At 37.5% G+C, this 12,880-nt stretch overlaps 1 protein-coding gene across 1 annotated transcript in view; it reads right to left on the minus strand.

Moving 5' to 3' along the window:
* Positions 1–12,585, minus strand: part of KIF16B (kinesin family member 16B) — a 245,989-nt gene extending 233,404 nt beyond the window's left edge. The window contains exons 1-6 of the mRNA XM_011371247.2: positions 12,571–12,585; positions 11,908–12,021; positions 6,400–6,516; positions 4,329–4,426; positions 3,476–3,585; positions 850–992 (exon numbers count right to left, since the gene is read on the minus strand). Of these exons, the coding sequence (XP_011369549.1) occupies positions 850–992; positions 3,476–3,585; positions 4,329–4,426; positions 6,400–6,516; positions 11,908–12,021; positions 12,571–12,585 (597 nt within the window). The remainder of the gene's footprint in view (positions 1–849; positions 993–3,475; positions 3,586–4,328; positions 4,427–6,399; positions 6,517–11,907; positions 12,022–12,570) is intronic.
* Between the last annotated feature and the right edge of the window lie 295 nt (positions 12,586–12,880).

Here is a 12,880-nt window from a genome sequence, read left to right on the forward strand (position 1 = left end):
CTTAGAAACCAGGGAGATCTATATCCTAATCTGCATTAACCAGAAAGGAGAAAAAGCAGTAGAGTAAATCAAAAACAAAGGTCTAACGAAAGATAACAGTGCGAGGAATTTATCGGGAGTTATTCGATTGACCTTAGAGAATTTTTTTCATTTTCTTTGCTCTTTGATCCCCCCTCATTAATAAAATGCTATCTTTTTTATCTGAAATATCCAATGGTTAATATAAGCCAGGACATCCTCGAACTCCTAACCTACTGTTAAGTCCTGAGAGAAATCTACATTTTTTGCATTAATCTGTTCTATTAGCCTAGGTGTTAAAAATATTTACCCTCACTGATTCCCAGACATATTCAAAATGTCCTCCACCCCTGGATCAGAATGAATTCTTATATTAGTACTTAAAAATGTTCACTGTATTTAATATCATTCTAATAATCATAATCAACATTGTGGGGTGAGCTCCATGGAGCGATAATGCACAGAAATGAGTTACTCACCTTGGCCTCCAGCTGTCTGACTCGAATTCCATTATCTCCCACAGAGCTTGCAACAATGAAACTTTTGCTTAATTAAGCACAAAGCAAGTTTTTTTTTACCACTTGAACAAGGCAGAAGCCTGCTAAATATTTCTTAAGGGTATATACATCAGGACATTTCAAAGTACTGTGATTGTAACTACAGAGAAACTCAGCATACAGCACATGTTCAACTCTAATTAACAAGAAAATGACAGTCACCTTTGCCTGCTGCTGCTCCTGGTTCAACAATGATAGGTCCTCAGCTGGTGTTAATCAGCAAGTAAAGAAAGACCTCAGGAACAGAGCCAGCCGGCCCCACAGCTGCCCTTACCTGAGTGAACTTGATGGTGAAGATGGCATGAGACCTGCTACTGACGTCATTCATCCCAGTTGCTGCGGTGGTACGATTGATATTTCCTGCATCCATAAGTTCTTCTACATCACCATAATTCTGTACTAAATGTTTGGATAAATCTGAAGAAGAAAAAAAAAGAAGGCGTGAAGAAATCTTCCTAATATATAGCAAATGGAAGAAGAAATTTAATCTCTATGAAATAATACACAACTGGACATATCTGTTGTTTAAAGATCTTACTCCTACAACAGGGTAGTTTATAACGCACTCACGAGCTGGGCTGCCTGGGATCAAATCCCAGCTCTACTGCTCACCTACTGGACTTACATGGTAATGCCCCAGTCACCTCATCTGATAATATGTGCCTAACAGAGAGATAAATATTAGCTATTATCATCAACCCTATTAGCATTAATCATAGCGCACAGAGGGAAATGTAAATATCAACTTCATGAAAAATCTAAAAGCATTTTTTAAAATCCTCTTTAAAATTTTTTATTCATTTTCTTTGGAAGATTCATATGATTCCAAAGTCAAATACTACAAAAAGTATACTGTATAAAGTGCATCCTCCTACCCCATCTTATAACCCACCCCCCAACTTCCTCTTCTGTTGTCAGTTCCCAATGTTATCAGTTCCTCCACACCTTTCTAGAAATAAACCATACAAATGCAGGCCATTACATATACTAAAAAAAATCTTTTTGTCTCCTTTTATGAAAATGGCAGCATACCATAAACATAGTTTTGCACCTTGCTTTTTTTTCTAAGTAATAATATATTGAAAAATATTCGGTATCAGTTAAGGTGATTCTTCACTCATTTTTATGGCTACAGAGCATTCGATGTATGAATGTGCCATAATCAATTTAACTAGTCTCCTATCGAGATTATAGAGGTTGTTTACATTTTGTTTCCAATTACAAGTAATGCTGCTACAAATAATCTTGTACACAGGTCTTTTCAAATGCGTGTGAATATTTCTGCATAAATATTTAAGAGGTGGAATTACTTGATCAAAGCATATTTGAAATTTTGACATATATTGCAAAATTGTTCTCCACAGAAAGCAATTTATACGCAGCAGTAGCAATGTATAAGACTGCTTGTCTCCCAACACTATCATATCAGGCTTACATACATCTGCAAGAAATAGGTAACAAATGTTATCCTCAAGAATTTTTATTTTGCTTTTTTCTCTGACTATGAGTGAAGCTGAGCGTTCTTTCCTCCATTTAAAAACCATCTGTATTTCTATTTCTGTGAATAGTCTATTCACAAATTATGTTCATTTTTCTACTTGACTGTTGGGTCTGTCCTTATTGATTTATAGGAGCTGTTTATATATTAAGGAAATTAGTCTTTAGTCTGAAATTTGAATTGAAAATATTTTCCTCATTCTGTGAGTTGTCTTTTTACTTTGCTTATGATATTTCTGCCAAATATAAAGTTTTACTTTTTTACCACTTCAAATTTAATACTTTTATTTCATGGTTTCTGGGTTTTAAGTCAAAAATTTTAAAGCCTTCCCGTCTCCAAATTTCTGGAAAAAATTAACTTAATAACCAGTATTTCCCCAGTGTCTGAATAGCAGATTTATTAAAAACTAAATCCCTATATGTACCTACCTCAGATTCTGGATGTTTTGCCCTATTTGATTATTCTTTCTCTTCACAAACCAGCTTTATAATATGTTTTATCATCCAATAAGACAATTAAAGAAAAAACATAAAGGTACAGTTAGGCTAAAAACTATTAACAATAATAGCTACTCCACACTCCATAAAACAAATACATAGTCACAAAACTTACTTTAGGCATAAAAGACAAAAGTCCAATCGGAAATTTAATAAAATGCAGATAAGGTCCTATTGGTGCACCTGATATATACAGGTAAAAAGGATGACCAAAACAGGAACATCTTTAAACCCATGACTAGTTCTCAGCATTGCATCCAATGAGACACACATGAAGAACCATAGTTACAGTGAAACATGTTTCTGTGAGTGATTCATATAAGTCAGCCATCACTCTGCCACCTTATGCAGAAAAAGTGAGAATAGCTTCATTGCAAGAAGAGCCTTAAATCCAGCCTATTTTCAAAATAATTAGGAAGGACCAGGCCAATCCTGTACCCATAATTACTTGTGACATTCCTCACAACTGACTGTGACACAACTATCACAACACAAATGCTGAGAACCATAGCAGAGGAAACTCTGTAAACACCCTTCTCAAAAGTTAAGATGTCTTAGAATCTCCTTATGGTCATATTACCAAGTAACATACCACTAAAATACAACACCATTTAAAAAAGACAAGTTGTAGGGTTACTTATCATGCCTGAGAACATTGGAAAACTGCCAGAGAGTTCTTAAAGCAAGAGGAAATCTATTGGCAAACCCCACAAAACCAGTGACTTCTCGGTGAAGTAAAAATTCATTAAATGAATATTGTGTAGTGATAGCACGTCATTTTTACCATAATAAATAACCAAAATAAATTTTTTAAATATCACCATTATTCTACTTTTTTTTCTTTCAAACTATTGTTTTTGCACAAATTCCCAAGAAGAATAGAGCTGTGAAATATTCACTCTTACCCTCAACGTAAGGTCCTTCTTTTGGATGTTCACGAACTCTTAAATTGAAGGTTTTGGATGACTTCCGCCTAAGTAGATCTCTCACATGTTCATTGTAAATCTCTAAGTAGCTAAAAATTTTAAATAAAACTAAATTCAGAAAAATAATTTCAGATATTAATATCAACAATAACAACAATAATAACAGCAACAACATGCATTTGTGGATGGTAACTAGGCATCAGATATTATGCTAAGCACTCTACAACAATTATTTCAATTAATCCCTACAACAACCCAGAGGTAAATGCTACTATTACCCCCTTTTTACAGATTAGGCAATGGAGGTTTACAGTAATTTAAACAACTTGTCAGGGCCACGCATCCACTGAGAGGTCAGCCAGCCGCGAGAAGACTTAAGATTGTTATGTCTGCCCTCAAAATCACTGAAGAGACTGGCTCCCAGAAAGATTCAAGTTCAAGGAGGAAAAGACAACTCAACCATACAGATTTACTTAAAGATGATATATATAGTGATCCTATGAATGTAAAGAATAAACAAACCTTATTCAGTCAAAAGAATAAGGTATATACTTAAAAGTCAAAAGCTCACTCCATTTGAGCAAAGCATCCAACATTAGTGTTTCTGACCAAGCTGGGTTATTTCTACCAGCCTCTCAAATCCTATTCCAAACTGTACCCAAGAAAGCCATTGAAAACAAACATGTTTTAAGCTTTACTTCCAACCACTATAGTTCAGGAGGAGAAAGAGGCAGACTCTTCCTTCAGGAACCCAAAGGCTTTATCCAACCCTTGCACCTGAAAGCAAGCTCCAGCCAAGCTCACACTCAGTTACACAGGCCACGGGCCCTACCTGACTTCAGTTCGAAAAGATGCTTCATCCCATCTGGTGGTTTCGTTTATCCGACTGAAAAGACCTTCACAGATTCGAGGTATTAAGCCAGAATCACCCTACAATGGGAAAGAGGAACGGCAACAGTTATCACCTGAAATAAAAGCAACTGGTGACTAAATTTGATTAGACTCAAGGGGTTTGCACGCCAACCCCAGGTCTACTACCAAAGGCCCCAGACACACCATTTACCCCTCCAGAACTGCTTCCGACTCTCTGAAATAAAAGGATTGAGTTTTCTAATTCCTACACACTATATTATAGTAATATACAGTCATCAGTTGTTAATCAGTTAAATCATGGCTTGCAAACATAAGAAAACTTACTCTATAACTTTCAAACACGAGAGTCTACAGCTACAGAATGTTAAAAATCTGATCTGGTCAAATGACCAAAGAAGGTGAAATATACACTGAGCAGAAAAGAAACACTAAAGATACCTTAGTAAATCCTCAAAATATCTAATAATTGTCTTAAAACTTGGGTGACAGAACTATATCTAAACATGTAGGATATTCCTCTTTTGATCTCGACAATGGCCTTCCTAGACAAGAAGATTTTTAATACATTGTATTACTTATACAAGGTGGGCATAATCAATAATTTTCATGTTTCAGTCAGCATTAACAAGCTGATGAACCTCAGAATGATACTAAAGATGAGGCAAAAGTTCATGTTAAGAACGTTAGGAAACTAAAAACTTCAGAGCTTCAATGTTTTCTTTTGAGGTATATCTCTACCTTCGCTCAACCCCCCCACCCAAAAAATGAAAAAAATATCATCACAGTTATGATATTTTTTTTTTTTACTTATGCCATTAAATCAATACCAATGCTTATCAAGGAAAAATGAGCCTTTCACCATATTTGTTGTTCTTACTTTAAAAAATATTATTTTTAAATACCCAGTCTCAACTGTAAGGTCAGAGCAAACAGCTGTAATTTATGAGTGTTTTATAAATGTTTAACTTACATAAAATAGCTAGTAGGGAATCGATACGCAACTTATACTTTTAGAGAAGGGTTTGTTTCCCACCCGCCCCCCGGCAAAGGCACCATAGGAGAGTAAGAAGAGAAAAGTAATGATAAAAGAAAATCATCTACTTATTCTTCCCTACTTTTCAGCACTGAGGACTCTCCACACAGCATCTATCTACTCAATATGTCAAGGAAAAGTCTGGCTTTAGAAGCCAGGATGTATGCGCTGAAATACTTTCATCTGGAATGACTGATGTTCCTTGACTGCACTACTACTATTCCGTGCCCGCAAAACCTGTAGCATTAAAGACACAACTGTGCCTGCCAGCAGGAAGCCTTGTGATTCTCTGCTAGTATCTCCACATCTAGAACAAGCCACAGGTCTGAGAGTCAGTGAACAGTTTTTACCACGACAAAGTAAAACACACAAGCACTATCCAGACCTGGAGAAAGCACAGACAAGATAAAGTTCCTGCAGTAATGCCTAGTTTTTATTCCTCCATATTTTGGGGCAAATATAACTGCATCTGTTAATTTATATAGCATAACTACTAAGCTCTACATACTATAACTACATAGACTCCATATCAACTGTATAATTCTAACCCTTTTTATGTATTTGTTGGATTTATGTAGGACTTTTCTACCAAAGAATTAGATATTTTTTACATTTTTCTTGGGGAAAAATGTTTTGAATAATTTTAGAAAGAACAGAGTTCAGTAATTTTATTCAAACTGCTGTACTGGCAGAAAAAAAGAATAAATTACTTGTAGACCCAGCATATATTTTGATAAGATTATAAAGCCTTTAAAAATGGAAAATGAACTGAGATTTGCATCCATTATTCATGCTTATAAACTTAAAACTGTTTCTAATTTAAAATCTCTCAAAGGAAATTTAGTCCAACTTATTACTGAGTTTTATCTTATTGCTAAAGAACGATCAGAACATGAAAAGCAAGTTAGTACAGATCAAGTAGATAAAAGAAACAATTCTACCAGTCCAAAGAGAGAGATAATAAAAAATTTCTTCCCACACAGCGTAAACAACGTACAGAATTTCCCATCATAGTGTATGACTTTCCCGATCCAGTTTGCCCATATGCAAAGACACAAGCATTATAACCTTCAAATGCAGACTTCACGACATCTGTACCAAGGGTTTTGAAAACCTGAAAGCCAAAAAAGAAAAAACACACAAAAGATACAATTACCATGGATTTTAATAAAAGCCTCTTCAATATTGACAATATTTTTGAATGCTACTTTCATCTCATAAGGATTACACAATAAATCACAGAACCATTAACAACAGAATATATGAGTACACCCCAGTTTTTAATCCAAAGGAAACTTTTTAAGTAAGCAAAAAGCAATTCTATCTTTTTTCCTACTTACGTAAACAAACAAAAAGAAACCCTGAAATATAAAAATGGAAACAAGGCAAAAGGACAATAATGTCTGCAAGCAAAGATATTGTAAAATGTGATGATTTAGCATTTCAGAATTAAATAAACTTATAAAAGTATTTATCATTCTATCGGACCTTCCAGAAAGTAAATATTCAAAATTTGAAAGTCACAGGAGCCAGAGTTATTGTCCAAACCATGCCAAATCAGTACTATCATTTTAAAGGGCCAGCTTTTCATCAAAATAAGTCCCTGGAGGTTCTGACAGAGCTGACTGATAGCTGGGTATGGATGAGAGGGGATGGCTGGGCCCCACCGAGTCAGAGTCCAGATGTTTTTTCCTATTTGGATATTTGCCCAGGATGGAGAGGGCTGGGAGACAAGCTGTGTGGAGCCTGGTGTAATACCTACAAAGGCCTCAGTCCATGCCTGCTGCCCCATATAAGTGCAAAGTGTTACTCTGGGAAACAAAAAGGGTGAAGGACAAATACTTCGCCTAGACAACTGAAGTAAATGAAGCAAATCACGATGTGTGTTCATTTGAGTCACACCCAAATGGGAAGGGGACCGACCACAGCTTTCCAACCCCCCACAAGCCTTCATGCTGCCCCCTGCCCTCTTGGACTAGCATACTATGGGCACATAAAACACCTCCCTAATTTAAAAACGCAGCACAATAGCAGCTGAAGGGTATTAAAGAGAGGATGTTATGATCAGGTTCTCAGTCAGCACCTGGACAAAGTGAGGTGCTGCTTTGTAGGTCCACCAAAGTCCATGACAGGAGGTTCATCAACCCTTCAGGTGTGCTCAGTCTCTGTGAGTGATGCTGGGTTAGCAGGGACCTAGACCCTCCAGCCAGAACACCCAGACCCCAGACAGGGCTGATAACACTCGATCTCAGCTTCACATAAACCATCTCTGCTAATAATGCAGCCTGCCATCCAAGCACAAGATAAAAATATGGCCAATTGAACTTCAGCTTTCTTCAGGCACCATCTTCCCGCCATTTTGTTTGGACTTTGCTTCCTTAGTGTCATCAGTCAAAGATTTACGAACTGTCCTTTCAACTGAGTCCCTTCCACAAATGACCAGTCTCATTCCTTCTGAGTTAATTTTTATCCATTTCAGCTTTTAGAAACTGATATTTTCTGATCTTATTCTCAAATTCTGATGAGTTATTCAACTCTCAACTGTAATAGCAGCTCACGCTGTATTCACGTATTAGTCCTCAAAAACAGGCTAGATCCACTTTTAGGGAAAGAGGTTAGGTCACACTGGGTATGCACAGTGAGTGACAGAGTTGGGATTTGCACCCAGGACCTTCTGACCCAAAAGCCTGTGCTTCTAAAGACCCCACAGCCATGTGTCTTCTTCCTACACCCCCAACATAATCATGAGGTCCCTACCCTACCTGGAAGGACCTCCCTCCACAAACTGGTGGCAGAAGCCACCAATCTCAGAGAGACTCAAGGTACCAGACCACTGTCTGAGGTTTGTTTTCACCACTGTATATGGAATATGAGGAAAAACTCTAAATATTTATTCAATTCCTTCTGATTAAATAAAAGGCATGTACCATTTTTACCATTTCACAGAGTGCCTGCCACTGGATAGGAAGAACAGCCTTCTATAAACTTCCAAAGAATAAAGGACGGAGCTTCTCTCATACTTTTGTCTGGAGCTAAAACAAAGTCATTCAAATTATCATATTTAAACTAAACGCAAAAGTTTTCAAAGTGAAATTCTTCCCTCGGGTTAAAATCCATAACTAATTTTACTACTACTTTATTTTCAGCTGGAGTTCTCTGACAGACTGAGGGTCCAGGAGGTGCTGGGGCTGGTGGACATGACTGCAAAACAGGCCTAGAAAATGCACATCTGAAGGTGCTAAGACCCAGGCCTGGCTCAGTCCCAGCTTCAAGTAACCCACCCAAAGTCAGCTGGAACTCAGAGAAGCAGGAGGACACTGTCCGCACCTCAGGGGTTCTTGGCAAGAAAAACAGGCTACCCCATCGCAGCTCCCATAAAGGAGTTACCTACCAAGCTGCTTTATGAAACCAATGACCTGCTCTCCCCACTGGCATCAAACCCCGCTGAGATCCTCACCTGTCCAGGTTACCTAAAAGCCACCTTGCTGCTTGTCTGAACACAGACTTTAAAGCTGATTTCCAGAGTAATTCAAGTACCTCGGGGCCTCACTTGAGGGGAATTGCCCACAAGAGGGCACTGTTAAAAGATTCCCATCCAGTTTGTCAACTGAGATTTTAGGTTTCAAGTTTCTCCAGAGTTGAATCAAGGAACAGGTTGTGTGAGATTAAAGTCTCCCTTTGAAGTTTTGAAAGAACCGTTCAGAAAATTAGACTTCGTTTCAATGATCTTTAATTTACATGAGTGTAGATTTAAATTGCTCACTGATTTTTTTTTCTAACTCTAAAATTAACTTGAAAGGAAGAAATATTAATGGTCACCTTACTTGGTATTTGTTTAACACTGAGGAAAACTGACTTGAATTTGGTAACAGGCATGATATATTTGCTCAAGATGCTTTTAAATTCAAATGATAAAAGAGGAGGAAGAAGAGGAAAGAGGAGGAGAAGAAAAACAAGACATTATGCTAAGTTTGCATCTTCCTCTGTTTATAGCAGGGATACAACCTGTCAGGTTAATTCTCACGATGAATATGGCAGCATGAAAACATTGGTCAATATTCAAAATTGAAGCCCTTTTTAGTAACAACAGCTATTAAAATTAGGGATGAGGGAAATTTATCTTTTCTTTAATAGAATGCTTAAAAATAGGTATTTTTTCTGTATCTTTGCTGGTTTTATTAACACATAGTTGTACTAGAAAATAGTATTTACTAACATACCTCAAGGCTTTTTTAGTTTTATAATGTAATAGAACAATCTCAGGTTATTCATATAACGTCAAAGAACCTGAAGCCTCTGAGAAAAGATGCTGCACATACCTGAGCATAAAAATTATCCTTATCAGTTGAAAGCTTCCACAACCTAAAACCATTTTAAAATCCTAGGCATTTATTTTTAACTTTCAAAAGAGCTAAATTTGTTACTGCTTCCCTGATCTTGACTCTTGCACAAGAACCCAGGAAATGTCATCTGTTCCCATAAATTAACCACCATCCCTAAAGGAGTTGTTTCAATCAGCAAACATGTACTGAGCATCTCCAGTGTGCCAGGCCCTGCTGTCACACACAGCTCTACCTTCTGTCCTTGGGCTTTTCCTCGACACAGCCCTCTGTCCCCAAAAGCCCTCAAATTTTGGTTATATAAAGGGAAAATCCAGCCACTCATTAGGTAAGTTAGAAGTGGAGATCCTCATGGCTCTTCATTCATCCTCCTTTGAAGACTTTCTAAAGACTGTACAATGAACTGGCTTTTCCCTTCACAAATTCCCTTTGACCACCCACTTCATTTCCTTCTTATATTAAAGCCAAAATTCAGATTCCAATAGCTATAACAGTCTATTCCTCACCAAATGCCTAGCTACCAACATTGATTAATCCAGTTACCTCAACACCAAAGTTATCTTCACTCATTCACTAGTTCATTTACTCAGGGCTACCATACCCATCTGTCATTTAGAACACACCAAGCCTTTTCTCGTATCCTTAAGACTTTCCAGTGGCATCCCCAAGGCCCTATACATCAGCCCCAGGATCTCAACTCTGCTACTATTGAGTCAATTAGGTCTATAGATCTGAGCAAGTCATTTGAACTCACTGTAACTCTTAGACAAAGGAAAATTAAGCTAAGGTTGACCTACTTTAGTTCTTATGAGAAATAAACGAGATAGCACACATGAGCACCAAGCAGTTTCTGACATCAATGCAAACTCAAGCAGCAATGGTTCATCTTTCTTCTCCTGGACCTTCTTTCATACCTGGCACCTCAAGTCTCTTTACAACTCCCACTCATATTGCTATTGTCCTTTCTATTCTCTCCCAATGCTGAACCAATATATTCTGGATATAATCACTCCAGTCCTCTCCTTTGAACAACTTCTCTAAGTTCACAACCTAAACACCAATATTTACATTGCCTCAGAAAGCTAATCTCCTCCATAATCCATTTCTAAACCAACTAAATTTCTCAAATGTTAAGGTACATGCAAATAACCTGGGGATCATGCTAAAAAAAAGCAAGCCCCGAATCAACAAGGCCGGGAACACCCCAAGGAATCCGCAACCCCAAACGGGTCCCAAGCAAAGCCAAGGAATCCGGCAAAAAAAACCAAATCCAAAAAAACAAGCAAAAAAAACAACTCAAAAAGGCCACTGAATGGATTACAACCCAAGTCATGCTGGACAGGAATTCTTATCCTTGTTTTAACACATAGATGCCTGAAGTAATGTATCTAAAGAAGCAGTTAACAAGCCAGGAATAGGCCTAGGCTGTAAAGCGTGTTCTTCCCCCACACACTGGTGCCACCCATAACCGCCTCTGCTCAAACAACCTCCTTGATCCTCCCCTCCCAGAGAAACACCCTTTTCTCTCTGCTCACATGAAATGAAAACACGTGATGATCTCCTGGGAGGATCTTTGAGTCTGTTCTTACCTGCCCATGTCATGTCGACATTTTAGATCATAAAAGGCTATATAGCACAGGTTTCACGGACAAATTCCAGCTTCACTCTGGTTTCTAGAAAGATTCTGGACAAAAAAATGTTCTTTCTTTCTAGAATTCTTCTTTCTAGAACCCTTAATGATCCACTTCAGTAGGGGAGATGTGGCTTGGGGTTAACGTCTACCTCCTAAAACTCTGTATCGCCAGCAGGACGCAAGGATAAGTGGCTTATTTGCCAAGATTAGCAGCATATAAGTGTCCCCCTAGAATACATGTTATTTGCAGAGCTCCTTCAAAATAGTGGTGTCAAAGTTTTTAAATAAAAGTTATGATCATCATGCTTAAAGGGTAAAAAAAAACAAACAAACTTTGGGGAATTTATTCTTCTCAGTCTTAAGATAAATGGTGCTACTTAACAACCAAAAAGCTATGTTAGCAAAGGCTAATTTTATATAAATTAAAATTATATTCAGAAAAAAATTAGTAAGATGTTTTAAGAGTTTTAGGGTAAGCATGTTTTTCTCAATATGAAAATAAACCAAAAGAAAGATTTTGAAACTATCTTACCATTTCTTGTGAAACATAATCTGGACTTTTTGTATCAGCAGAATAAAAAGAAAAGTCGTAAGTGAAGGTCTTGGTCCGCTCTCTTCCTGAGTCCCCAGTCCCTCCTTCTGGTATCTAGAGAGAGATGATTATGATAATAATAATAAGAGAATAATAATAAAGTAAAGAGCACTGTCAGTTGAGAAGTGATCCAATTAAAAAAATACTCTATAAAAAATATACAACCATCACCATTTTCCATGTTTACATCCTAAGAAGCATTTAATTCCTCCTGATCCTCCAAAAATAAGTAAATAAAACCTAAAGTCCTCCCAGTAATCCATGGTCAATCAATGATATAATCTAACACTACTTTCCTAGACTTTTTATCATAATTACCTTATATGAACCCAACACTCCAGCCAGACTTTATTTTTTCCTGTCTTTGATGCTTTTTACTATTCCCTCCACCCAAAACCACCAGAGCTGGGGTCTGCACAACTCTAGGGGGTGCTAGTCACATAGATTAGGATGTAACTGGAGCCCCCTAGAGTTGTGTGATTTTTGTGGGCGCCTCCCCCCAAAAAAAAACTTCATGTCAGATGCTAACTCTTGGGCACTCTTCTGGAAGTAATTCCCCCCCACCTCTGAAAGACTAGACTCTCCCAAGACATAGCATATTACTGCAAATGTCTGCATATCTCGTCTACCTTGCTCTAAACCTAAGTGAACCAAAAACCATATTTAAAAATGTTCATATGTCACCAAAGACTCGCACAGCTCCCTGGACACATGCTGAATAAACTCTATGAGCATCATATTTTCCCAACATGATTCAGATATTATAAAGAAAAATGTTAAAAGTCTGGGTGTCTGTTCTGGGTATATCAGTTGAGGAAATGTTTGTAAAACTCAAAAGGCAACAGAGTAATCAAGGAAAACAGATTCCATTATGCACAAATAAAGGAGATTCATCCAAGGCCAGAGGTCTCTC

Source organism: Pteropus vampyrus, unplaced genomic scaffold (genome assembly GCF_000151845.1).
Source record: "Pteropus vampyrus isolate Shadow unplaced genomic scaffold, Pvam_2.0 Scaffold7, whole genome shotgun sequence".
Taxonomy (NCBI): domain Eukaryota; kingdom Metazoa; phylum Chordata; class Mammalia; order Chiroptera; family Pteropodidae; genus Pteropus; species Pteropus vampyrus.